Here is a 25,076-nt window from a genome sequence, read left to right on the forward strand (position 1 = left end):
GAGTTACATAAAACATTTTGTTTCTTTTAATTTTATATAACAGTGTAGAGGAATAATTATTTTAAATGAGTTTTCAAATTTTATTGTTCTATCATAATCCAAGAAAAAGTTATTACGGTATAACTAAACGTTTACATTTTCATCTAAATTAATTGCTGCTACCTAGTCTGCAGAGGCTCATATAACTACTACATAAAAAAAACACACACATCAATGGGTTAAACCACCTGTACCATTTTTTTATCTGTGTTGGGCCTATACTTTTCTGTACCATTTCAATTGTCTCCATACAACTCTTGCCGAGATTGGAGTAAAAACTTAATGCGAATTCGTTGATCAGTTCTTTCTGTCATTTTCAACAGTACACAAATGCGACAAACAGAAAAAAATACTTGTGACATAAACACACGCTGTGCACTAACCAAGATGTTCAGCTAGAAACTACAGCATTCAGGTAGTTCATGAGATACTACTATTTACGTTCATGCCCTGCAGAGGCTGCTCGGGTGCTATGGTCTGAAGATATAAACGCAGGTTGGATACTTTTCAGACAGATCTTGCATGTAAACTAGCAAACATTAGAATGTTATGTTAGTAGACTGTTATCTAATTTCTGTAACCATTTAAAGGTTCACAATACAACAGTATCGTCCATACAGCAGTTGATTTCAAAGACTGTCTAAACTTGGCCATTTCAAAACATTTTACACAAACAAAACATTTTGCCATTTCAATTTCAAATTGTTATAATCTTCTCAACTAGTTTTAGTAAATACTTTGTTCTATATTTGTGTACAACTCAAATTTCTGTAACAAGACAATTATTCCTAACCTAAAATTACTTTAAATTAGTTATAACCCTCTGGTTTCTAGAATTGTTTTAATTTTTAATGTAATTATGTTGACTACACTACTGTTATACAGACTAAAATATAAATGAAGATAACAATAAACAGTTTGTTGTATTGTAAAAAACTTTGCAGAACCATCTTTGTAATGTTTCAATGGCTAAATTTATATAAGTTCAATCTGCATACAAACAGACCAATTAGACTATTTTTTTGCACCTTTAATCTCTTCAGATCAATGAATCATGGGAGATAAACAGAAAATGTTCAACATAAAGATCTTGTAAAAAATAAAGGCAAGGATATAAAAAACAAAATGTTGTACTGAATAAAATTATGAACATTTAAACTTTTCTAAGTATTAAATATTACATAACACACTTTTTAGAAATTAATTTTTTTTAATGTTTATAAATTTACTAAAAACATAGTTAAACATAAATTACGAGGGCTGTTTTTTTTTCAACTTCCGATCGTGCTGCTAGATGGCTGGGCGAGCGGTATCGGCCAGCAATGCGCGGCAGTCGACTGCGCACCTCTCCCACTACAACCTCACTCATTTTCGGACGGCCGACGCCATTTCCAATTTATCTAGCGACACATAAACATGGCTACCATGATAGAATCTCCCGCCAAGTGTGAGTTGAGAAGTGTCATTCGTTTCTTGCAAGCTGCAAGCTGAAGGGTTATCTGCAGCAGAAATTCACCGTGGAATGGAACGAGTATACAGTGAAAGCTTTATGAGTGACAGTGCAGTGCGTGATTGGTGTAGGAAATTTAAAGATGGATGAGTTGACATTCATGATGAAGGGGGCCAAGGATGAAAGTCGGTCGCAAACGAAGACCTCGTTGATCGAGTTGACCAAGTGTAAGAAGCAATCGAAGGTTTACGATTACGGAGCTATCCAATCAGTTTCCTGAGATTTCAAGGTCAGCCCTATACTTTATCGTAACTGACAAGTTAGGCTACAAAAAACTTTGTGCGCGATGGGTGCCGAAGATGTTGTCTGATGACCACAAAGCTCGGCGAATGGCGTCAGCAACGTCTTTTCTGAACCGTTATGAAGCTGATGGCGAAGATTTTTTTATCAAAATCGTGACAGGAGATGAGACATGGGTTCTGTACGACACCCCAGAAACGAAACAGCAGTCCCAACAATGGATGCATTCAAACTCTCCAAACAAACCCAAAAAATTCAAAAAAACTTTCAACAACAAAAAGATTATGGCCACCGTGTTTTGGGATCAAAAAGGTGTATTGCTTGTTGAGTTTTTAGAGCCAGGTACCACAATTAATGCGGAAGGATACTGCGGTACGTTACAACGTTTGCGGAGAGCTATCCAGAACAAAAGGAGAGGAATGCTCACATCGGGAGTAGTGCTCATTCATGACAACGCCCGTCCTCACAGTGCTGCTTTGTCAAAGCGTCTTCTTGACGGTTTTAAATGGGATGTTTTTGACCATCCGGCGTATAGTCCTGACTTAGCGGCGAGTGACTATCACCTTTTCCCGGAACTGAAGAAGATGCTAGGAGGGCAGAGCTTCTGAACAGACGACGCGCTGCGAGACGCCGTGAAAACCCATCTCAAATCACTGGCGGCAAACTTCTATGAAGAAGGTATTAAGAAGCTTGTACCCAGGTATGAAAAATGCCTCAATTTAAATGGTGATTATGTTGAAAAGTAACTAATAATGTACCTAACTTTTGATAATAAATTTCTTTAATTACTCTCCCTAGTTTTATTTTTATACCACATCGGAAGTAGAAAAAAAAAAAAAAAAAAAAAAAAAAAAAAACAGCCCTTGTAGAATAAAGGGGGTAAAAAATAATACATTTACATGTGTTAAGAAATTAAACCATCCAGGAAGTTCTGGACTATATTTCATGTGTTCCTAAATTTATTGATTGTAGTTGGGCATAGAATACTACTAATAATAAATAACATGATAAATTAAAATAAAACTACATTTCTCCCCATACCTGCAATTTTTCTAGTTGCTTTGTATTCAATTTTCGCTTGGGAGGTTCAGATTCTAATAAGGCTTCACTATTTGAAGTTTCTGATCTTGCTTCAGGTTTATAAACACCTTTACTTGGAGTTTTTAGTTCTAGGTCTGGATTATCAATATCTTCACTACCTTCCGACTCTTGTTGTATTAATGCATCTTGTACATCAAGTTTTGTTTTAAAATGTTCATTTTCATTACTAAGCAAAGCTCTTGCATCATTCAATTCAACATTTGCTTCTTCCTCTTTTTCTAATGACAACTGTTTTTCTTCAAAAGACTCTGTAAGAGATTCATCAGAAACAGAATTTAAATTTGCAGAAGTTTGAACAATTTTAATACTTGTGCTTTTGGTTGTTCTTTTATTTTCATCTTCTTTAACCTCCAACAAGTTATCCTTTGATCTTTTTACAATTTGATTAGAAGGCAATGGATTATTGATGTTCTCTACTAATTTGCCTGCACTTTCTTTTTCATCTACAAATATATCAGCAAATATATCATCTTCAATCTTATTTTGATCTTTGTTTATCTGAATAGATAATCCTTGGGCATTTAGTTTATTTTCAGGAACACACAGATCAACACCGTTAGAAGGTGGAACATCGATAAAATCACTATCAGATTCACTTGAAGATAAGTGAACAGTATTTTCTGATACACCAGAGACATCATTTTCTTGACCAGTTCCATCACACTTAGTACTGGAGGAGTTTTTCATAACAGAACTATTTGTATTATCTGGCAAAACAACTGAAGCAATTTGACATGGTAAATTTTGGCTATTTTCTGAATCAGAACTACTACTTTTAGAAGGTAATGTTGGTAAATCTACACATTTTAATCTTCTTTGTCTAGTACTTCTTTGATTTTTAACAATGCTTTTACTTGTGATATCTGAAGAAACAGAAAGTTTTGATTTCTGAGATAAGGCAGACTGAATCTTTTTATTGTAGAATTTGAAATAAAGAGAATCTAAAATGTTTGATTCTGAACCTTTGGAGGAGTTTGCTAGGCCTGTAACATTTGTTTTCAAATTATTACTATTCTCAACTACATCTGTATTTGTGTTCATTACTCCTTTTATGTCTAACATATCACTTTCTTGAAAGGTGGAAGTATTTGTGCTTGTAGAAGGAATACTTTCATCAATTTTCTTTTTTGAACTAAATTTATTAAAATTTTCTTGTTTAATAATAGCTAAAATTTGGTCTTGAGAAAGCCCACTATTATCTTTGACTAGATCTAACTCATCAATTATGACTCCTTCAGAATCACAGCTGTCTTCAAAAATATGTTCTGTACCATATTCATTATTTTCTTCTTTCTCTACCTTTACTATATTATGCACTGCTTCGATAGCTTCAACTTCTCTAACAAATTCAACATCAGATAATTCATCACTATCAATGATTTCTTCTTTGATTTTAATATTTGGGTCAAATTCGAGTGTTGAATTTGAACTCTCCTTATGGCATTTTGTAATGGAGGGATCAGAACTTTGTTTTGATAGTAAATTTGAAGACTGGTCTCCACTCTCTGAAACATGTCAAGAAATAATATATTTAAAAAGAATCAATTTTGAAAACATTCACTGCCAAAGTTTTCTATTTTTTACTCAATAAAATAGTGTATTACAACTTGATTTTATGATATTCACTTAAACTAAGTCATTTACTCACACTTTCCTGTATTGAAATGTAAGCACTACATTCATACATTAAAACACTATATAGGATCGACCCCAAGTAGCTCACAGTGGTAAGATGCCGAAAAATGATCCACAATCGTCAAAAATGTGAAAAGTATAGAAAATCAAGTTTTGCTTCAATCAAGCTTTTAAATCCTTCTTTATAAACTTCAATTTATAATGGGAGGCTATTTATCCTGGTGCCAACTTTACACGGCAGGTGGTCAAAAGCTGTCATTCTATTTTAACAGAAACTTAACTCATTCCAATTAATTTATTTCATATATGTATACTGTAAACGCACTTTTCTCATGCATTTTATAAATGATTTTCATGTTAATGTTTCATCCATGTCTGTACGTTATGTAGATGATACAACTCTTCTTTGTTCTAATGTGAATGTGTGGCAACTTAACATACAATTAATTAATGCTATTCAACAAGCTAAAGATTGGTATTCAGCCAACAACCTTATTATAAATGAAAATAAGACCCAAAACATAATTTTTACATACAATAATAATTTAGATTTAGACGATAACTACATTAAACCTGTTAAGCTCTTGGGGATTGTGCTTAACAGTAAACTTAGCTGGAGGCCACATGTGGAAGGTATCTGTAAAAACTTTCTAGAGTAATCTTTGTCCTACGTAAACGTAAGTACTGTGTTAACTTTGAAGCATTGTTAATGACCTATTTTGGACTGTTCCACATACACCTTTGTTATGGTACCCATCTAATGGGCAAATCTGGTGCCCCCAAAAAAGTTTTCTTGTTGCAAAAAAAGGAAATCAGGTTAATGGCGGATCTTTTTAATAGAGTCCTGCAGACAGACTTTTTGTAATTTTAAAATAATGACTCTTGCTTGTATTTATATATATCAGAATTTAGTGTTTGTTATAGAAAATAACAACACCTTTATCTCTAATGAGTTAGTACATGATTACAACACAAGGTTTCGATATAATCGTGTAGCAGCTCAAGTATAACTAACTCGGACTGTAATGTATGCGGGTCGACACTGTACACTATATGGGTCGGGATGAATAATAAGACATTGCATTTAGAGTACTTTTGCTCTAGGACCGCTCGTAAAGGAACGGACGGGACACAGAGGTTTACATGACGGTGTCCTGGTGGTGGACTCAGGGTGGACTGCTGGCTGGCCCAGCTTGGACCGTTGGTTGTAGGGTAGTGGCGTGATGTGAAGTCACAGGAGAGCAGCCTATGAGCATTCTTTATTCATATCAGACCACATCGTATGTTACATCGCCTGACAATACATACTGCCAACATAACTGGTGCAGACATTAAATATCACTATGGGTACACAAAAATCAAAGATGGCGGACACTCAACAGTAACTGTGAAAGTGCTCCCATAAAAAGTGAAGTTTTTAGTGGTTTAAACCAACAAATAACCTACTAACTACTCACCACTACAACATCAAGAAACCGTAAGTCTCTTCTAATTATAGACTTATAAACTACACAACCAAAAGTAAAGAAACACTAGAAACACAATCAACACTACAAGCTGACCTACTTTCAAAGGCAGCAATATTTTACACATCACCATTACTACACAGAAGAAGAACTTGTATCTAACTCCAGAGTACAATTTTCTATTTGGTGTAACCTACAAAAATAAAAATCTTTTTTTCATTGAAAACCAAAGCATTTTACTACAAGAGATTGTACATGCTGTGATGTTATGCTTAACTGCCAACTCATAGCTGCAAACACATTACTTCCAACTCAACACTTAAAACTCTCAGACAGACAGGCGTATGTGTGTCACACACAGGCGGTGCGCTGACCCTGCATATGCTGACTGTCCACCTGACCTCAGACACTGACAACTGAGTAAGCACAGAAACTGTCTGTCTGTTCTACATCATTAATTTAATAAACATTTATAAATACCGGACTGTTACTGTATTGGAAATCGTGTAAAATGCCACAAACTAAATATCCTTGTGGTGTATGCAGTATTGGAGTCAGATACTCAGGACTAAAGTGCACTGGCCCCTGCCAATTGTGGTACCATGCTGCATGTGTACAATTATCAGAAAAAAACCTTACAAAGATGTCCAAGTCAGAAAATCCTGGATCTGCAATGAGTGTGAAATTGGTAAAATCCCAGAAAAAATCCCCCTACAAAGAAAATTCCCTTTTTGTCTAAAAGTAGTGACCAAATCTCAGAACTTGAGGATGTGAAGTCAAAAGTACAAGAACGTGAAACGCTAGAAGAACCTGACCTAGAGACTTCACTAACTTTAGCTGCAGAAGTGGGAAATGCATTGCTTCATGAGAATAATAGACTAAGACAAGACATCCAAAATATTCAAAAGCACAAGTCCAGTTAGAGGCTAACCTGGCTAGCATGGAGGCTAAAATAGAGGACCTTCTAGCAAATGAAGAAAAATATAAATAAATAAAATTGAAGTGTTACAAGAAAAACTTCAAGATACTCTCCTAGAACTCGATAAAAGTAAGCAACAACGGATAGAACAACAACACATCTTTGAAGATCATGACCAAACTCAAAGCCAACTGCTTACACAATACTCAGTAAAGATAAGTAAATCTAGAAAAAACACTTTTGAAGATGGACAATGAAGCAAAACATTTACATGAAAACACTGTTGAGTCGGAGAATCCAAAATACCACAGAACTATAGAAACCCAAACATGCAAACACAACACCTACTCCCGCACTAATAAGTACACCTCCTACTCTTGGATATAACTCAGCTGAAAAAGAGGCAGGATGAAATGGAGCACAGAATAAAGGAGCTCACTGTTCACTATCGACCATAACAACCTTACCTAAACATGTCAATTACTTAATAAATCATAGTCCTTACTGCAGTAAACAAAAGCAACAAAGGCACAGACTCAAGGACCAAACTACTACCAGCTTTATAAAACCAAAAACTTCTCTTAGAAAAGAGAATATTTTTAGCGTATCTCTGCAAGTGGCCAAAATAAAAAATACAAAAAATAAAGAATTAAGGCTGAACAAAGGAAACAGTCATATTTCAACTAAAACATTACCTACAACAGCACATTCAGGTGAATCCAACGGAGCGACAACTTCACAGGCAACAAGTTCAACAGGGGGAATCAGCCAAACCCCGCCAGAAAAACTGTCTGTAACAGCACTGACAGGGGAACTCAGCCAACTGACAACTTCACAGGCAACAAGTTCAACAGGGGGAATCAGCCAACCCCGCCAGAAAAACTGTCTGTAACAGCACTGACAGGGGAACTCAGCCAACTGACAACTTCACAGGCAACAAGTTCAACAGGGGGAATCAGCCAAACCCCGCCAGAAAAACTGTCTGTAACAGCACTGACAGGGGAACTCAGCCAACTGACAACTTCACAGGCAACAAGTTCAACATGGGGAATCAGCCAAACCCCGCCAGAAAAACTGTCTGTACAGCAGCACTGACAGGGAACCCAAGCCAACCGACAAATTTAACAGAGGGAATCAGCCAAACCCCACCAGAAAAAACTGTCTATAACAGCAATTAAGCGACGATGAAGATTTTAATATCATAGAGGTGGAAGCTGATATTCACTTCCCGGATCCCTCATCTGTATTGGACAAACCAATTTCTCAGCTCAGAACTTCATCTTCCGCTAGATGTAGCCGTGAAAAACCTTCTGTAACTGCAACAAAACTGGATCCATCTGAATCCATTGAAGAATTTTTTAATAAAAACATTGACTGCTACAGGGAAAACCAACGACAATTAACTAAATCCTCTGACAACAGTAATAAAAGCACTCATTTTTTAGACATGGGACAAAAACAAAAAGACAAAGAGAAAATACACTACAAAACCAGGATTTTTGTAAACAAAAAATATATCAAGCCAAAAACAGTAAAAGATTAGTAGTGGCACACCAAAATGTAGATGGGCTACAGAATAAAATTGAGAGAATAACACACTTTCTTCACTACACTAAGCCCGACATAGTAATACTATCAGAACATGGCCTAATGTTTGAAAAGTTAGAACATACCAGACTTACAGGGTATAGCTTAATTGGAGGGTTCAGCAGACAGAATCACAAAAAAGGAGGTGTTGCTGTATTTGCAAAATCCAATGTGCAAAATGACATAACACTTGTCTCAACATCGAACCCAGCCTCAGAATGTATATGTGAAACAACTCTTCTTAAAATAAAACTGAAAAAACAGCAACTGTATATTCTAGGGGTATACAGATCACCTAGCAGTAATCTTGACCAAGCCATTGAAGTACTCATGGCTCAACTAGACAACGCTCTTACAACAAATAATCCTATGATTGTAATGGGGGATATAAATGTAGATGCCATGACAGTGAATGAAAAACACACTGAAAACTGGAAGAAGCACTCCTAGGATATGACTTTGAGAAGACTTAAATTGCCCCCCACAAGTAATAACGCATAGTAGCCAAAACCTCCATCGACTTTATATGTACAAACATGAGTGAAGCTGACATATCTACCCAAGTCCTCGACACAGGAATATCCCGACACTGTGCCCAGTTATGTAACATCAATACAGACAAAAGACTCACCCCAGCACAGACACTGACAAGAAAAATAAACAAATATACAATGGAGGACTTAAGGACTTTTACTGGAAGTAAAGGACTGGAGTAAGGTATTACAAACAAGCAATGTTGATGACGCATTTGAAATGTTTCCACAAAACACTTCAACAAGCATTAGACATCTCCTGTCCTCTCTCTACTATGAAACTAAAAAAGAACAACCTCAAAAAAATATGGGATGCAGAAAGCAATGAGCTCAAGGACAATTACCTAGAAGCCATAAACCGAGCAATTCTCACAGGGAAACCAGAGGATAAGATGGAAGCAGCACAAAAGAAGAAAGCCTTATGATCTGAAATTTAAAAACACTTAAGAAAGAAGAGATCGCAAACAGATTTGAGGAAGCAGACAACAAGACCAAAGTTTTATGGAATATAAATTGACCAGGAAAAGAGTCTCGTACCTCAAACATGCAGCTAGACAACTCTCATCGTCAACAGGGAAACCAATCTTCTTCACCAACAGAAATAGCAAATCATCTAATGATATTTTTTGCAACCACAGCTGAAAGAACACTCATGAACAGTACGCAGAATAACAAGCACACGAAAACAATAACCCAAGACACCTCAAAAATCCAATTTGTACTTCTATAAAACAAACTGTGATGAAATTGGCAAAATTACCAATGGACTAAAACAAAAGTCCTCAGCAGGAGAAGATGATTTTTCATCAAAATTGGTTAAATATTGCAAAAATGAAATTCTCATCCCACTAACAAATTTAATTAATAAATCTCTTCCCAAGGAATATTTCCAAATTGTTTTAAAAACTTCAAAAATATATCCTAAATTATAAGAAAGACGGTCAAACGAATGAACCATGCAACTACCGACCGCCCCATTTCACTAATATCAACCTTCTCAAAGATTCTAGAATGTGTCATCTTGAAAAGACTTCTAGGCCACCTGAAATCAAAATGAACTTCTTACTCCAAGACAGCATGGCTTCAAGAAGAATAAATCAACAACCACAGCAATAACTCAGCTAGTTGAATCTATTTATCGACAAAGTAGAAGAAGAAGGTTGTATAGCCACAAGTATCTTCCTAGACTTAAGTAAGGCCTTTGACTGCCTAGAGCATGGCTTAGTAATTAAAAAACTCAGATTATTAGGAATTGAAGACAAAGAGGCAGACTGGTTCAAAAAAGCTACTTGAGCAACAGGAAACAACTCGTAGAGCTTACATCATCAAAGCAACGGAATAATTCACAAAATAAAGTCGGAACTGTTACCAGTAACAAGAGGCGTACCTCAAGGATCTGTGCTTGGGTCCAGTGCTTTACACTCTTTTGACAAATGACTTCCACAATATCTGGAGAAATACTGCAAGGTTGTGAATGTATGCTGATGACACTGCCCTTATTATTACTGAGAAAGACAAAGAACAACTTGACATCAATTTTGTATATAGCTTTTGATATGGCAAAGCAATACTGCCATATCAATGAATCTAGTGCTAAATGAGAAGAAAACACAGCACTAATTTTCACTGCCTCCCGAAACCATCACAGGGGTCTCCCAGAGCTAGAGGTAACAACATCAAACAAAATACCTAGGTCTGACTCTAGACAACAAACTATCCTGGGAGCCTCATGTGGATAAACTCTGCAAAAAACTTAGCTCCTGCCTTTATGTAGTACGACGAATTAAACAAATTAGCAATATAGATATGGGTAAATCAGCCTTACCATTCTCTCTTTGAGTCCCACCTTAGATATGGATTAATTGTATGGGGAAGTACACACAGCAACAAATTTACAAAGAGTATTAAGTAATACAAAAGAGAACCATCAGAGGTCTTACTGGACTGAGACCACGAGACAGTTGCAGGAAGCCTTCAGAGAACTGAGGATTTTAACAGTAGTAGCTCTTTATATAATTGATACTATTTTGCACTCTGTAACAACTGGACAGACTAGAACTGGAGACCATCACAGCTACAACACAAGAAATAGACACCACTTTGCTCTTGAAACACACCACCTAAGTTTAATATGAGAGAAACCATCATACAAAGGAGCAATCTATTTCAACATTCTACCAGACTCACTGAAGAAAACACCAGTCAAACACCTGAAGAACTCACTCAAAAGTTGGTTTTTCTCCAGCAACCCTTCTACACTATTCAAGAGTTCATAAACTGGAAATCAATTGCATCATGAACTGATATTTTTAATTTTATGTTCTGTATGTCCTTTATTGTATTGACAAAAATTCTAAACTCAACGTTTTATGAATAGAAGAATATTGTCTATTGTCATTACCAACTTAGTACTTATCACAGTAAATACACTACACGGACCTATAATAGTTACAATTCCCAACAAACTAGATTATTCAACAAACTACCACTAGCTATAAGAGCTACCTATTAATAAGTTTAAATTAAGGATTGAAACTTGGGTTAAGACAAAAGCTTTTTACTCTGTTGACGAGTACATGAAGTGCAACATGTTTGATCTGTTACAAAATACATCTGGTTAACACGTTGACTGCTGACGGCAAATACATGTAAATTACACCAGAACCTAAAGTCTAATATTTATTAATACACTTACCATTTGCTATCAGAGGCAGATTTATGGGCAGATAATAACGTCCGTGATCCAAAATGGCGGATTACATGACGTCACAGATTGACCCGCGGATCCGCGGGGTCAGCACACGGAAAGAGTTTTGTCGCACAGAGCGTGGCTAAAAAGTCTAATAACGCGAGTGGCTACCTTAAAAACAATCCAATTTGAAACTATTTCATTATACAGTGCAAAACAAAAACAAATAAAACTATATACAATGGCCTCTGTGATGTATGTCAAAACAATTGACAGCACAAAGTCCTGGTTTACCTGGACAAACAGAACATGTATATGTTGTCATCTTCCTTTTCTTTTCATTCTTGTAGCATACCCTACAATCTTTACGTTTTCTGTCACCCTTTTTATCCCGTTCTTCATTTTGTACAAGTTTGTGGGTTGGGTTTCTTGGCGGAGTAATGAGAGGAGCTTGCTGCTTTGGGGGTAAAAGACTCTCTATCAAACTGCTTCTAAAGTCGTACAAAGAGATTTTTTTGTCAATCGCATGCATATTGTGAAGCTGCATGGCATTTATTACGATCATTTGCATCACATGAATAAATATCTTTTTATACCATCGCAAGGTTTTACGCTAGCAAGGATAATAAGAGAGCATCTGGTCTGCTCGGTCGATGCCTTTCATGTGTGCATTGTATTGCACTATTGGCAGGGGCTTTTGGATTTCCTGCCCTCTCTTGTTCACAACCGTGACCATTTCATTTTCGTACTCGTTTGATACGTACATTACAGTACGTTTGTCACGCCATTTCCCGACCATAATACCTTCTGCATACTGAGCTTGTGTTTCCCCTTTCTTTAGCTGGGCGCTTTTCACTGCTGCCGGATTGTGTTTCCTATCTGCTCTCAAAGTTCCAGTGCAGTAGGCTTTTTCAGAGAGAAGCTTAGCTGCCAATTCAAAACTATTATAGAAGTTGTCTATAAAAATGGAGTGGCCATTTCCAAGTTTACCTTCCATGAGTTTCAACACTACCTTAGATGGACCTTTACCAGACAAATCTCCGTCTTTATCAGAGTAGATTAAAAATCTCAATGTCAGTCCAAAAGGCTCAGTAAGAGAGTATAACTTCACTCCATACTTATGGCGTTTGCCTTTTATATATTGGCGAAACACCACCTTATCTTCCTCGCCACAACACCATGGCTTCGTCCAGTGACAACTCTTTACATGGATAGTACACCTCATCCATCTTGTTGTTGAAGTGGTCAACAATTAGTTTCACCTTTGCTAAACGATCAGTTTCGTTTCCATTTTCTGATGGAAAATGTAAGCATCTGAGTATGAGGAGGAACCGATCTCGGCTCATATACTCTCTAAAAAGTGGCAAATTGTACAATCTATTTGTTTTCCAGTAGTCCTGGAGTCGGTTGAGACGAATTGAGCCAATATGCAAAAGTAGGCCTAGAAAAGTTTTTAATTCTGCCACTTCAATGTCCTTCCATCTTGTAACACGAGATTTTGTAGTTGTTGTTGGTCCACAAAATAGTTCTAGAGCATATTTGTTTGTTTCAATGCAAACTTTTTCAAGGAATGGATCGTCCATCAACATAAAAAACCAGTCAATCAGTGAACCATTACCTGGTACATCTACTAGCAATCTATTGTTTCCGGTGAAAGGGATCTGTCTTAGTCCATTTGTATTATTAGCCCATGAAGGGTTTATTACAATATTTTCACTATCACTACCCGAACTGTCAACAGCAGTGTTTCCACTGGATTCACTATCCACATCTGATGCTTCATCGTCAGTAGCACTATTTTCTGTAGCGCGGTTGGCAGACATGGTGAAATGCGATATAAAACTTGTATAATACAATAGTACAATGTCACTACACATAAATAAACAACTCACTTTTTTTTTTTTTTTTTTTTTTTTTTTTTTTTTTTTTTTTTTTTTTTGGGCTGAGGATGGGGAATCTGCAATCAGATACATGGAGGGTTCTCTCTTCTTCCCTTCACTCCAGTGCATGCGGGGTTGACTACGTTATAAAGATCGCCGACCCGCTAAACCCCACCCTCGTCCTTCCTGCCCACCAAGCCGGGACCACTTTTAGCATTTCTTCAGCTGGGTGAGTGTCTTGCACTAAATGCTTTCCTTCTTCACCTCAAGTCCTCACGGCTCATCTTCCATTTTCTTCCGTATAATGGAAAAGGCCATCTTACTGACTGCGTTCCACATGTCTTCCGACTGCACCATGTGAGAGACCAAAGTCTCAGGTATCAGTTGTCCGGTTGTTTCCCAGCAATTGGCTCTCTCCTCTGTCCACCTCTTACAGAAAAAGAAAGTGTGCTCAGCAGTATCTTCCTCTCTGCAGTAGTGGCATATACTTGAGTTACTTCTGCCAATCCTCTCCAAGTAACGGCGGAAACACCCATGACCTGAGAGGATCTGAGCCACATGGAAATTTACCTCCCCATGTGTCCTTTGAAGCCATACTCTAATGTCTGGTATAAGCCTTAAACAACTCACTAAGAACGCATCACTTGCACATGCTAAAACCGCGGGAAACAGAAACGAAGTACAAGTCAAGGTCAACTCGGAACCACACGCCACGCTCAACGAGTACGAACCGTCCCGGCCGAGAGTTGGGCTCACACTGAGCAATAGTCGAGACTATGGCAACGCCCCGCGGATCCGCGTGGCGCGCACTGCTACGCCGCCGCTTACCCCGCGGGGCCCACACTGAACGTGTTAATGTAACTAAATTAACCTAGGCCTATTGTAACTGAAAATGTTATTTAATGGCCAATAAAGATCTTGAATCTTTAAAAAAATTATATTCTTAAAACACTGAATACAATTAATCAAGAAATAAAGGAAATTATATAGAATTGCTTGCATTGTATTTTTTGTAGATCTGGTTGTTATACAATTACAACTGGGTTTACTAGTACAGAGTTGTATTTACAATATAAACAATTTTTAAGAACAAAACATAAACTATGTAACGAAACTTATTCCAATATTGTTTATTTTGAAAAAAGTTGAGGGTGTAAATCCAGTTTTCTTCTTCATGTTTCTAACAGATAACCAAACCATCCACCTTCTACCTTTTTCTTTTTTTTTATAAAAGATGCTGATACCCTTTTCAGCCTTATTATACCCATCCACATGTGCTGCCTGTGCAAAGATCTCATAAAACAAAATAAAGGGGAAAGTCGGTCCAGTATAACGGTAATGATAAAAAGTGTAACGATCGTAGACAGGGATTGAACTTGTGTTATCTCTAACTTGGATTCATAGATACTGTGCTATCATCAGCTCTATAGATACTGTACTGCCTTTGGTTCTCCCAAAGTGTGGATCTATAAATACTGTACTGCCATAGGCTCTCCCAAAGTGTTGATATCGTGCTGTCATCAAAACCGTGGATCCAGGATACATCAGTTAATATACCACAATATGTTTTGTTGACTTTTCCATTTTAGAACACAAACCAAAGTTCAGCTAACCCCATGTTTACATACGTACACACAAAAATTGCAAACCAACATCAGCATTTTGAGTAACAAATAAAGTTGTAATAAATCGAAACAAAGTGAATGTGACGTTCACAATCTAAAATATCAGATTATGGATCCAAGTTAGAGATAGCGCAGGTTCAAAACCTGTCTACAGTCTTTATATAAGGTCAATCAAGATATTTGTCTACTACATAGACACTTGCTAATAATAGTAGTACAGACAGCAACATAATCTGATCATAACAGCTTCAACAAAGGATAGTAACAGGAGTTTTTCCAAAAACAAAAATATACAAACAAGGCACAGTCAACTTTCCCAGCCCTTTGAAGGCACTATGAAACATCTCTCTATAGTTTAATTTTGCAATTATTCGATCGAACAGCCTTTTCCTTTAATCTAAATGCTCTATCCAGCTAGGATAAAGCACAACTACACCACAGCCCTAGGATAGGTGTTGATCTATAATCTGAATTTGCCACTAAACATTATTAAGGGAAAAATCACAGAAACATTTTTTGTACTTATATTTTCAATGTGTATTTTTCAGATGAACCGATTTTCAAAGTACATTCCAAAAAATTTGGAATATTTAGTTTCACCCAGTAAAATATTGACTACCACTACAGTTCCATAAGATATTCAGTCATGCAATAAAAATTTGTCTTCAAGCGATTGGTTTTGAGGTATTACCACAGAATATTGAATGTTCATAATGGGGAATGTTTGAATTTCCAAAGAAAACCGAGGAAAATGCATAAAATTGTATTTAAAGGTTTAACAAAATATTATGATACAGAGAAATTTTTCATATCAATGCAAGCACTTGCACACTACACTGCAGTATTACTTAGAATTGATAGTTACCATTTCCATGTACCCTATTCAAATGCTTTTGTTTTCTTTAAGCTCTTGATTGAGCTTATTACTTGATATAAAACTGATATTTAATTAATTATTTAATCCCCTAACTAATTAACACCTGCAACTAAATGAAAGTCCAAACTAAATTTGTTAACAGTAAATTATAATTAACAATAAAATAACATAACATACAAATAATAATGAATTTTTAATGAGTACTAGATGAAATCAATATACTGTATAAAAATTTACCACAATAGAACTGAATAATTTAGTAGTATTATCAACACTAATGCAAAAATTGTTGTAAAAATCCAGAAATTAAGTGTTAATAGTTCAAAACACTGAAGCAGCAGTCCCTGTGCACCAAAGCAAGTTATACACTCATGTTCTGATATTTTTTACAAACATAATAATATTGAGTAAAAGTGGTAGACAACAAACCTGTAACATAAATATATCTGGTTACTTCATCTGATGCAATTCTTTTGCTTAACTGTGGATTAATTTCAATGCCACCTTCAGCCAATAGTGCTTCTACATCCCCTAAACTCAAAGTTCTTCCTCCCATTTCTTTTTCCGCTTCCTCTAGGGAAACTTGAACAGATCGTCGTTTTAGGAGACGGGCCATCTGGTATTTGGAGAAATCTCCAGATTCCTGCACACATTTTAATGTTAGATTAAACATTGCCAAGTGCCTACAAGCGAGTGGCACCAATATTTCAAAATGAATTTTAAATAACAAAATCAAATAGTTGGTAAGTTTAAGCATTCATCCATTAACTCCTGAGAACTATAAGAACATTTATCTATTATATAAGTAGAAGACATGTTATGCAAAATATTTTGTCTGGTTACAAAATCTTAATATGTTTTTAAACATAGATTCCACCTATTTCAATATGTTTTAATCCTCTGAGAACCTGTGGGTGATCTATCACCTGCTTTTCTCATACATTAAGATTCTCCATAATTTGATATATACAGGGTGAGTCTAAAAGGACTTTACAACTTATATCAAGTCTGTAAGTAAAGTCAATAAATATCTATATAATTTCAAAGTTGTAAAGTCCTTTTAGACTCACCGGGTATATGTACCTACTTAGTATTTGAATAATATTTTATATAATGTCCTATGTCATTCCTTGCAGTTATTTCAATAATTATTTAATAAAATTTAGTCTACTAGAGTTGATGTAACATCAAAGGAGAAAAAGAAGCGAGTGAAGCAAGCAACGGTTAGTCCCACAGAGCAGTGATCCCACAGAGCAGTGACTTCTAGTTTATTATTATTAAACAAACACATCCAGAAAACATTATTTTATGTAGAAACGTTTGTTTTTTACATTTACATTTTTACGTTACTTTATTATGTAAATTCAGAGTCACTAATACTACAATAATAATTATGAGAACAAAATGAATTACTTCAGGCATTTCATGGATCCTCCCCCATGAGTTCTGCTTCCGTGTTTCTTTGAGTTCAGTCAAAATATCGTGACGCATATCCGCTGGCAGAGATTTGAAATCCTCACTGTTCACATCCATTGAGTGAAGATCCTTGAATTTCATTTTTACTGGTTTCACATCCTCCTCTGAGCCGCTGGTGGACATTTCTTCTACATCTGATCTAACCAAATCATACATAGGATTTCGGACATTTGCCATCATGATAAATTACAAAATGTATAACACAAGATTTCAAGGATTGGAATCTATCCTCTCATCACGTGGGAAGATAGTTAGTGCATTAAAATTAATGAAAAGAAAGATAAAAAGAAAAGAAATAAAATAGATTAAACATACCCTTAAAGAACATTCGTACACAGCATAACATTAAGGTCTAGGACTAATACACAGTGCCGGATGCTGCTGAATTACTATTCTCCCTCCTGATCATCACTATCCAGTCTCTTTGTTTCAGATTTTATGCCATGGCGCCTGAAGTGCCAACATTGGTTTTCTTGTTAGTAGCCTACCGTTGCCTGCGCTAGAGTGACGTGTGATAGTGCTCATGACTTCTATCCTGTGCAATAATAAACAATGCCTGGGTTCATTTCCTCCTGTCTGGGCTCCAAGCAGTTTTCAAATATGTTTGACATATTTTCTTCCTCTTCTTTCAATCTTTCTTTTCATTAATTTTTAATGTACTATCTTCCCACCAAATGAAAGGGATAGATTTCAATTCTCGAAACGTAGTGTTATACATTTTGTAACATATAACGATGACTAATGTCCAAAATTCTATTATACTCAAACCTTCCATCTTCAATCACAAACTTTAAACAAAAAACAAATCATACATGTTCTGAACTTGACTTGCAACTCCATTAGAGAAACCTGTCCAGGTTATTCAATCTGAATGGATATTACTGATCATTCACAATGATCGTTCTGCTATCACCATCGTTTATACTTGGTAAACCCTTGAACTCGCTAGTTCAACATAACAGCATTCCTATGTTCCCTGCTACAGGTGACCATGAAAAAGGACGATAAAGAAACTGATGGAAAGACACTGTTAACACACGTCTGTTCAAGACAATAACTAGGAGTAGGCCTAATAATAAGTTAATTTTAAGTACGGTAAATATGAAATACCTCAACAAAAACACATTTAACTTGTCTGCTAACTACACAATTTTACAGATAATTCTTCATAAAAATACAACTTCACAAATATCACTCTAATCACTCTATTAGAAGTGACATATAAGTACAATACAGCCAATGATGCTTTGTTGATGACAATGCACAATTTTAAGAATAGCAGGATTTCAGACATTTGCCATCATGTGTAGGCCTTACATGTAGTGAAAAATACACCTTGTAATCAGCAACATTTTCTGATTCCTTTAGTATATGAATCAAAAAGAGTTCAGTTATCCACTAGAAAAATGTGAAAACCACTCCATTTTGAGCAAGATATAGATAGATGATTAGGCGGTTCAAGGGTTCAACTTAATTGTTCACTGCAACAAATTGTATAGCACTTCCCACCTATAATAAGCGTTCAGCATTTTATACCATCAATGTATATAAAATTTGCATTGTTTTAGATCAAGTAATTTTTCAACTCTTTCAACTAAAATGTGGATTGAAGTAATTTTTCAACTCTTTCAACTAAAATTTGGATTGACAACTCTTAACCCCAGGACATGTATACTCTGTATTGTATCATAAACAATGGACCATACTCACCCAGACTCCTCCACCTCCGGGAGTGGGGGAAGCTCGAACATGTCAGGTGCCTTCTTCTTAGGACTGGACTGTCCCCTTATCTCTTCTAGGACTTGACTAACAGCTTTCTGCTTCAGTAAGTTCCTCAAGAGTTGTTCTCTAAACTTCTCTGAAGCTTGTGCTGCTTTGTCTTTCTGTTGTTGTCGAGCTGACTACAAAGGTATCATGTAAAATATTTTAATAAAATTAAATTAAAGCTTTTTTATATTTATTTAAAAATATTAGTTTTCTTATCTTAGTTTCAAGGGCTAAATATTATCCTTTGCCATAAGAAACTATAAAAACTTAAAATAGGAATAAGTGTTTGAATAAAATTATTCTCAAATAGATTGAGTTTGCAATGTATAAAGTATTTGCACAACTATAGTGAAACTCTAATATAATGTTTTTCTGGCGATACAACCTACTCCACCATTATAAGCAGGAAATTATAAGTGAACTCGGGGTCTTCATTAGTTTTTGATCCTTAAATCACCATCACAAGCAAGTCTCGAATCTGTTGAGTTTTTCCGTGACACTGGATGCGATTGGACAGAATCTATGTTCGTAATAATTTTTAGTCAAACACAATCTTTAGTATATATAGGAAGCCAGGTTTTCCAAAATGTTGGCACTATTGATTTATTAATTCTTTACACTCCATACTTTACTAATTACCCCTTATTGATATAACTGTAAAGCCCTTGGCTCACGAGGACATGCAACACTAAAACTAGAACTGAACTCTAACAAAACATAATTTGCAACAATCAGGGGTATACTCTTGGAAGATAGAGGGGATCGATCCCTGCAGAAATTCTGTTTTGTTAGAGTTCAGTTAAAAACTAATCAAAACTCTAAAAATATTTAATTCCCACAAGTATGCATGTTCTTAACAGTTTTACTTTCTTTTACTATTAATAGTACTGTATACATATGCTCTTAAGCTTAGGTTATTCCCAGACTTTACCACCAAACTAAATTCCTGTTTTACAACATTGCAACAATTAAAACAATATAATATATTTTGCTCCTTCAAATATGACCCATAATGAGAAAATTATTTTATTATATAACTATTATTTTGGTCTAGTTTTAAAGAGAATTTTTAAGCAATCTCTATGAATAACTCAAAACATGTTCTTTATTCATTTTGGCTACATTACTGGTAATTACATACAGTTACATTTGCGATTTGAGATACTCAATCACTATTGTAATTACTTACTAAACACTAATAAAAACACTGTTCCAATCAGACCTCTGTATTCATTTTGGTTTTCAGAACAAAAAATAAGAAACACAAACTTACAAACACATCAAAATTTCAACACTACTCATTCTTTGTCTACTCAGTGGTAGTTTATATTACTGAAAGTTCTTACGCTTAAACTAAATTATTTTTAAAACAGACAATTTTAATTAAAATATAACAAGTGAAAACTTTTAAAGTTTACACTAATGCTTGCCTATACCAAGTATAACTGTGGGTTTTTTACAGTAAAAAGTAATTAATCACAAAAAATATGTTTTAATAACTTTTATTGTAGCAATTGTTTGAAACTTGCAAAATTAATTTAATTTACTCATGTATTGTTGCAATTAATTAAAACACAGGTTGACGAAACAATACCAATTTACAGTTCTAGTTGGGTGTAAAACTAAGAACTGTGAAATATTCTATACACACATTGTTCACAATTTGGACAGGGCACTTATACAGGTGTGAGAACTGGCACAAGATGTGCCACATGAGAAAATACAATTGACCATGACCTGCTGGTGTTTTTTACTACAAACGAAAGAATTGCGGTGCGATGCAGATCAATGATTGGGAACGATTTGGCAGCACAATCCCACAGTCGAGTGCGACCATCTGTGACCCATCTCTGGGTACGGCACAGTGAAGGTACAGTCTCTGATACGGCTACACACATCAACGCACACAGATTAGCCACCTCATTTAAACATTAATCTCCCTTCACGTGTAACAGCATTCAAGTCCTGATGTGATGATTTACTTGAGACCTAAATACTGTTAACTAAGACACTGAAATATGGAAAAATATTCTGGAAATAGCACGTTTTTGATAAAAACCAAAACTAACAACATTATTTATTTTTTCCATGATTTTTAATTGTGTCATTCATCTTTATTTTATTTTATTTCGTATTGTCACATAACACCATGTACAGTAATTAATTACCTTAAGGTAGATGACATGTCAATTTGTTTAAACACCTAAACTAAATCAAAATGTAAATTAAATATAAACTATATAGATAATATAGAATTATATATATATATATATATATATATATATATATATATATATATATATATATATATGTAGAATAAAATTTAAACATTTAAGCGTTGAACACTAACCATTAAATTAAAATGAAAATTTCTCTCCAACACCTTTTTTTATTTTTAGGTTTTAGAGAAAAGGCTTACAATTTGGGAACATTTTACTAATTAGTTATCGAGTTGGTTGACCTTGGTAAAGCAAAAGAGTATGACAATGTTGAGTGACGTCAAAATTTGAAACTATATTGTAACAAAGTCAGGTCAAAATCTTATATATCAAACAATGTTGTTTTTATTTTCTGCCTCTACAATGTATTAGAAAAGAAAGTATTGTATTTCAGCAATACAAGTTTGTTTGCAATGGTAAACTAGAAGATATTTGTTGCATTTCACACTTATGTACAGTCTGGTTTAACTCTGAAACCATTCTTTAATTTTTGAAGGTTTCTGACCTAAAAATGTATGATTTTGTCAAAATTAAAATCTTTTTAAAAAAGCTCTCATAACATTTTACTAATAACAAATTCTTAACACAAAAAATAACAGTCCACATCCAGTATTCTTGTTTAAAACATGAGTTAAACAATTTCTTATATTAATACACCTCAAACTATACCCCATTGAATGCTCAATTTTTGAGAAAATGGAAAATATATGCATACTATACCCCAGAGTATACTTTTATTATGTACATTTTTATATTTATAGAACAAAATCAATAAATTATAGACAAAAAATAAGGTTGGCACAATTTCATTACCACATTCATCAATTTCACTCACAGTCACCAACTTTAACCTTTTGATTTTGAATGTGAATGCAACTGAAACTAATGAAGTGATGGATGACATCTTACTGTAGACTGTCAGGTCTCACACTCACTGTAAACTCTCAGGTCTCACACTCACTGTAGACTCTCAAGTCTCACACTCACTGTAGACTCTCAAGTCTCACACTCACTGTAGAATCTCAAGTCTCACACTCACTGTAGACACTCACTGTAGACTCTTAAGTCTCACAATCACTGAGGTCTAAGCATGATGATTTACTGACATCAAAGTAGACTTGCAGAACATTCTGGTACTGTCAAAAGAGTGAAATACAACATCCAATAAGTCAAGGAAGAAAATTTAACAGAATTGTGCAGTTTTTTATATTTTGTATAACACTTATTTCTAATTTTACAACCTAATAAAGACGGCTTGCTCAAGCACAGATTGATTTAATTGTTTCTCATAAATAAAAAAATTCTCAATAGTTGAATACAGTAACTAAAACTACTCATATAAAATTTGCAATTCCTCATATGGTTGAAATTAAAAACATAATTAATTATGTAATCAATAGCAACGTATCAGACCAATGAATATGGGTTGGATTTGTTTTCCACATTAATAAAATGTTTTCAATTCAATTCAATTTTTGTAATGTTAACTCCAATAATTTACTACAAGTGTTTTTATTTTTTGAACAAGAAATTTTCTATGAATTGGAAAAGTGTATAAATACCTGGTATAACAAACATTCTGTAATATGCCTTATAGCATTTCAGGTATTTTACAATTAATACAATATGAAAAAGGGGTTTCTGGGGAACGTAATAAAATATTGAATATAATTTATAGACATTTTTCAATTTGATACATTGATAAAAACAGGTTACTTATTTACAAAAAACTTATTTGAAATAATTTCAACCATCTGTTAGCTAAAACATGCCCAAGCACTGCAGTTTAAGAAATACCCATTGAAATCTGATTAAATCCACAATCGGTGAACTCAATGGGAATCCGAGGTGGAATATGACCTTCTGGTGATCTGGTGTGGTTTTTTGTCAACATACTTTGAATGAACAGAGCTGATTGCATCAATGGGCGAAGAGAATGTTGCTGTCAGCTACCCGACCAGTATAACAGGCTGGGAGTGACACACGATACTTGGCCTTCACGGTCACGGCAGGGCCAGGCTACTGGAGCTGGAATGTTGGAGAAACAATATAGGCTACGGGCCTATCTCACATGGAGTTACGAGATGAACATATAAGAGTGCGATCTCTACAACTCATTACACGTAAAGTAACTGATTCAGAAAACCTTAATGACTTAGTTCTTCTGGGTGAAAAAATGTTATATTTCCTGTTTAAAATAGTTTTTACATAAATCTTTATCACAATGTGTTATAATAATCCGTTATGGCAATAATAGTCACATATTTAATTGAAAATACTGTACCTTAATGTTGCAGAATAAACAATGTCACTGAAATTTGCACTATTCATTGTACATAAATTGTAATAGATTTATGTTATCAGGACTCCACTAAAAATAATGAATTTTTTTGTTTTTCATATATCAATAATTAACAAGAAAAAACAATTTGTGTACAATTCAACAATAAACCAATATCCTGATTTGGACAGCTAGTTTAAAAACCACAGTTATTAAATTGGATGAAACTATGACAAATATATGGTACTTTACCTCGTTAACAGTTAAAAAATTTGCTTTTGTAGAGTTGTCACTACATGTTTAGGGACGAAAGTCACATCGTCATGTGTAAAAAATGAGGAAATCGACTGAAGTTAAAACACTTAAAAACAACAACACATGACAAAGTACACAATTCAAAAATAAAACATATACACCATAAAAGATAATTTTTGAACTATTTACCAATACATTGGTAAAGTACCACATATATTTGTCTGTAAGTACAGTTTCGTGGCTATGATAAACATGGGTTTATAGAAAATATGGCCTACTACTTCATAATAATACTTTCCTCAATAGGGTAGGAAATATCCTTTCCCAAATATTTTTTTGTTACAGAAACCAACAACAGCATTGTATTTCCCATTCACAGAGAGACTGAACTTTGCTTTTCCTACAGAGATCTGAACCTGTGTGCATTTATTTGAAAATGGGGCATGAAAACGTGTTGAAATACAGTTAGATAGGGAGGAGTACTGTGTGGGAAAAGCAGTCATTCAATGACAACAAAGGGAAATGTGTAACAATCAATATCACGCTTGTGGTGCCAATTGGTCACAGTGTTTGGATCTTCATCATTGTCAGCAAGGCTCCTGGCACAATTGGATGAGGCCTACAAACTCAAATGCATCCTGAATTCATTAACTATCATACTAATGTTAAACTATAAAACTCTTACTTTTATTATAAATAAATTTATTTCTTCTTTTTTAGAATATATTCAAAGAAAACTTTGAAGAATAAGTCTATTCTTCATAAACTAATTTATTTACAAACAAATAAATGAAAAGTTTATTTGAACAGTATTGTAACCATTCAAAGAAATTTAAAGAAATAAAAGCTTGTACAAGAAGTACTTTCTTTTATAACTGTATTTTATACTTTTAATAGTATATTGTTTATATACTAATAATTTGTCAAGGTGGCCCTAGAAAACAGCAGTCATAGACACACTCCTGTGTGCCTGTATC

The 25,076-nt window shown here is 34.8% G+C and overlaps 1 protein-coding gene across 3 annotated transcripts in view; it reads right to left on the reverse strand.

Moving 5' to 3' along the window:
* Positions 1 to 25,076, reverse strand: part of LOC124364655 (DNA repair protein UVH3) — a 52,381-nt gene that overhangs the window by 12,257 nt on the left and 15,048 nt on the right. Inside the window, exons 3-6 of one of the 3 annotated variants that reach the window (XM_046820286.1) lie at positions 19,288 to 19,478; positions 17,515 to 17,716; positions 16,531 to 16,744; positions 2,831 to 4,395 (exon numbers count right to left, since the gene is read on the reverse strand). In XM_046820286.1, the coding sequence (XP_046676242.1) occupies positions 2,831 to 4,395; positions 16,531 to 16,744; positions 17,515 to 17,716; positions 19,288 to 19,478 (2,172 nt within the window). Of the gene's footprint in view, positions 1 to 2,830; positions 4,396 to 16,530; positions 16,745 to 17,514; positions 17,717 to 19,287; positions 19,479 to 25,076 lie in introns of those variants that run through there. The other 2 variants (XM_046820287.1, XM_046820288.1) reach the window with 2 other exon arrangements.

The sequence above is a fragment of the Homalodisca vitripennis genome, chromosome 6, assembly GCF_021130785.1.
Source record: "Homalodisca vitripennis isolate AUS2020 chromosome 6, UT_GWSS_2.1, whole genome shotgun sequence".
Lineage (NCBI taxonomy): Eukaryota > Metazoa > Arthropoda > Insecta > Hemiptera > Cicadellidae > Homalodisca > Homalodisca vitripennis.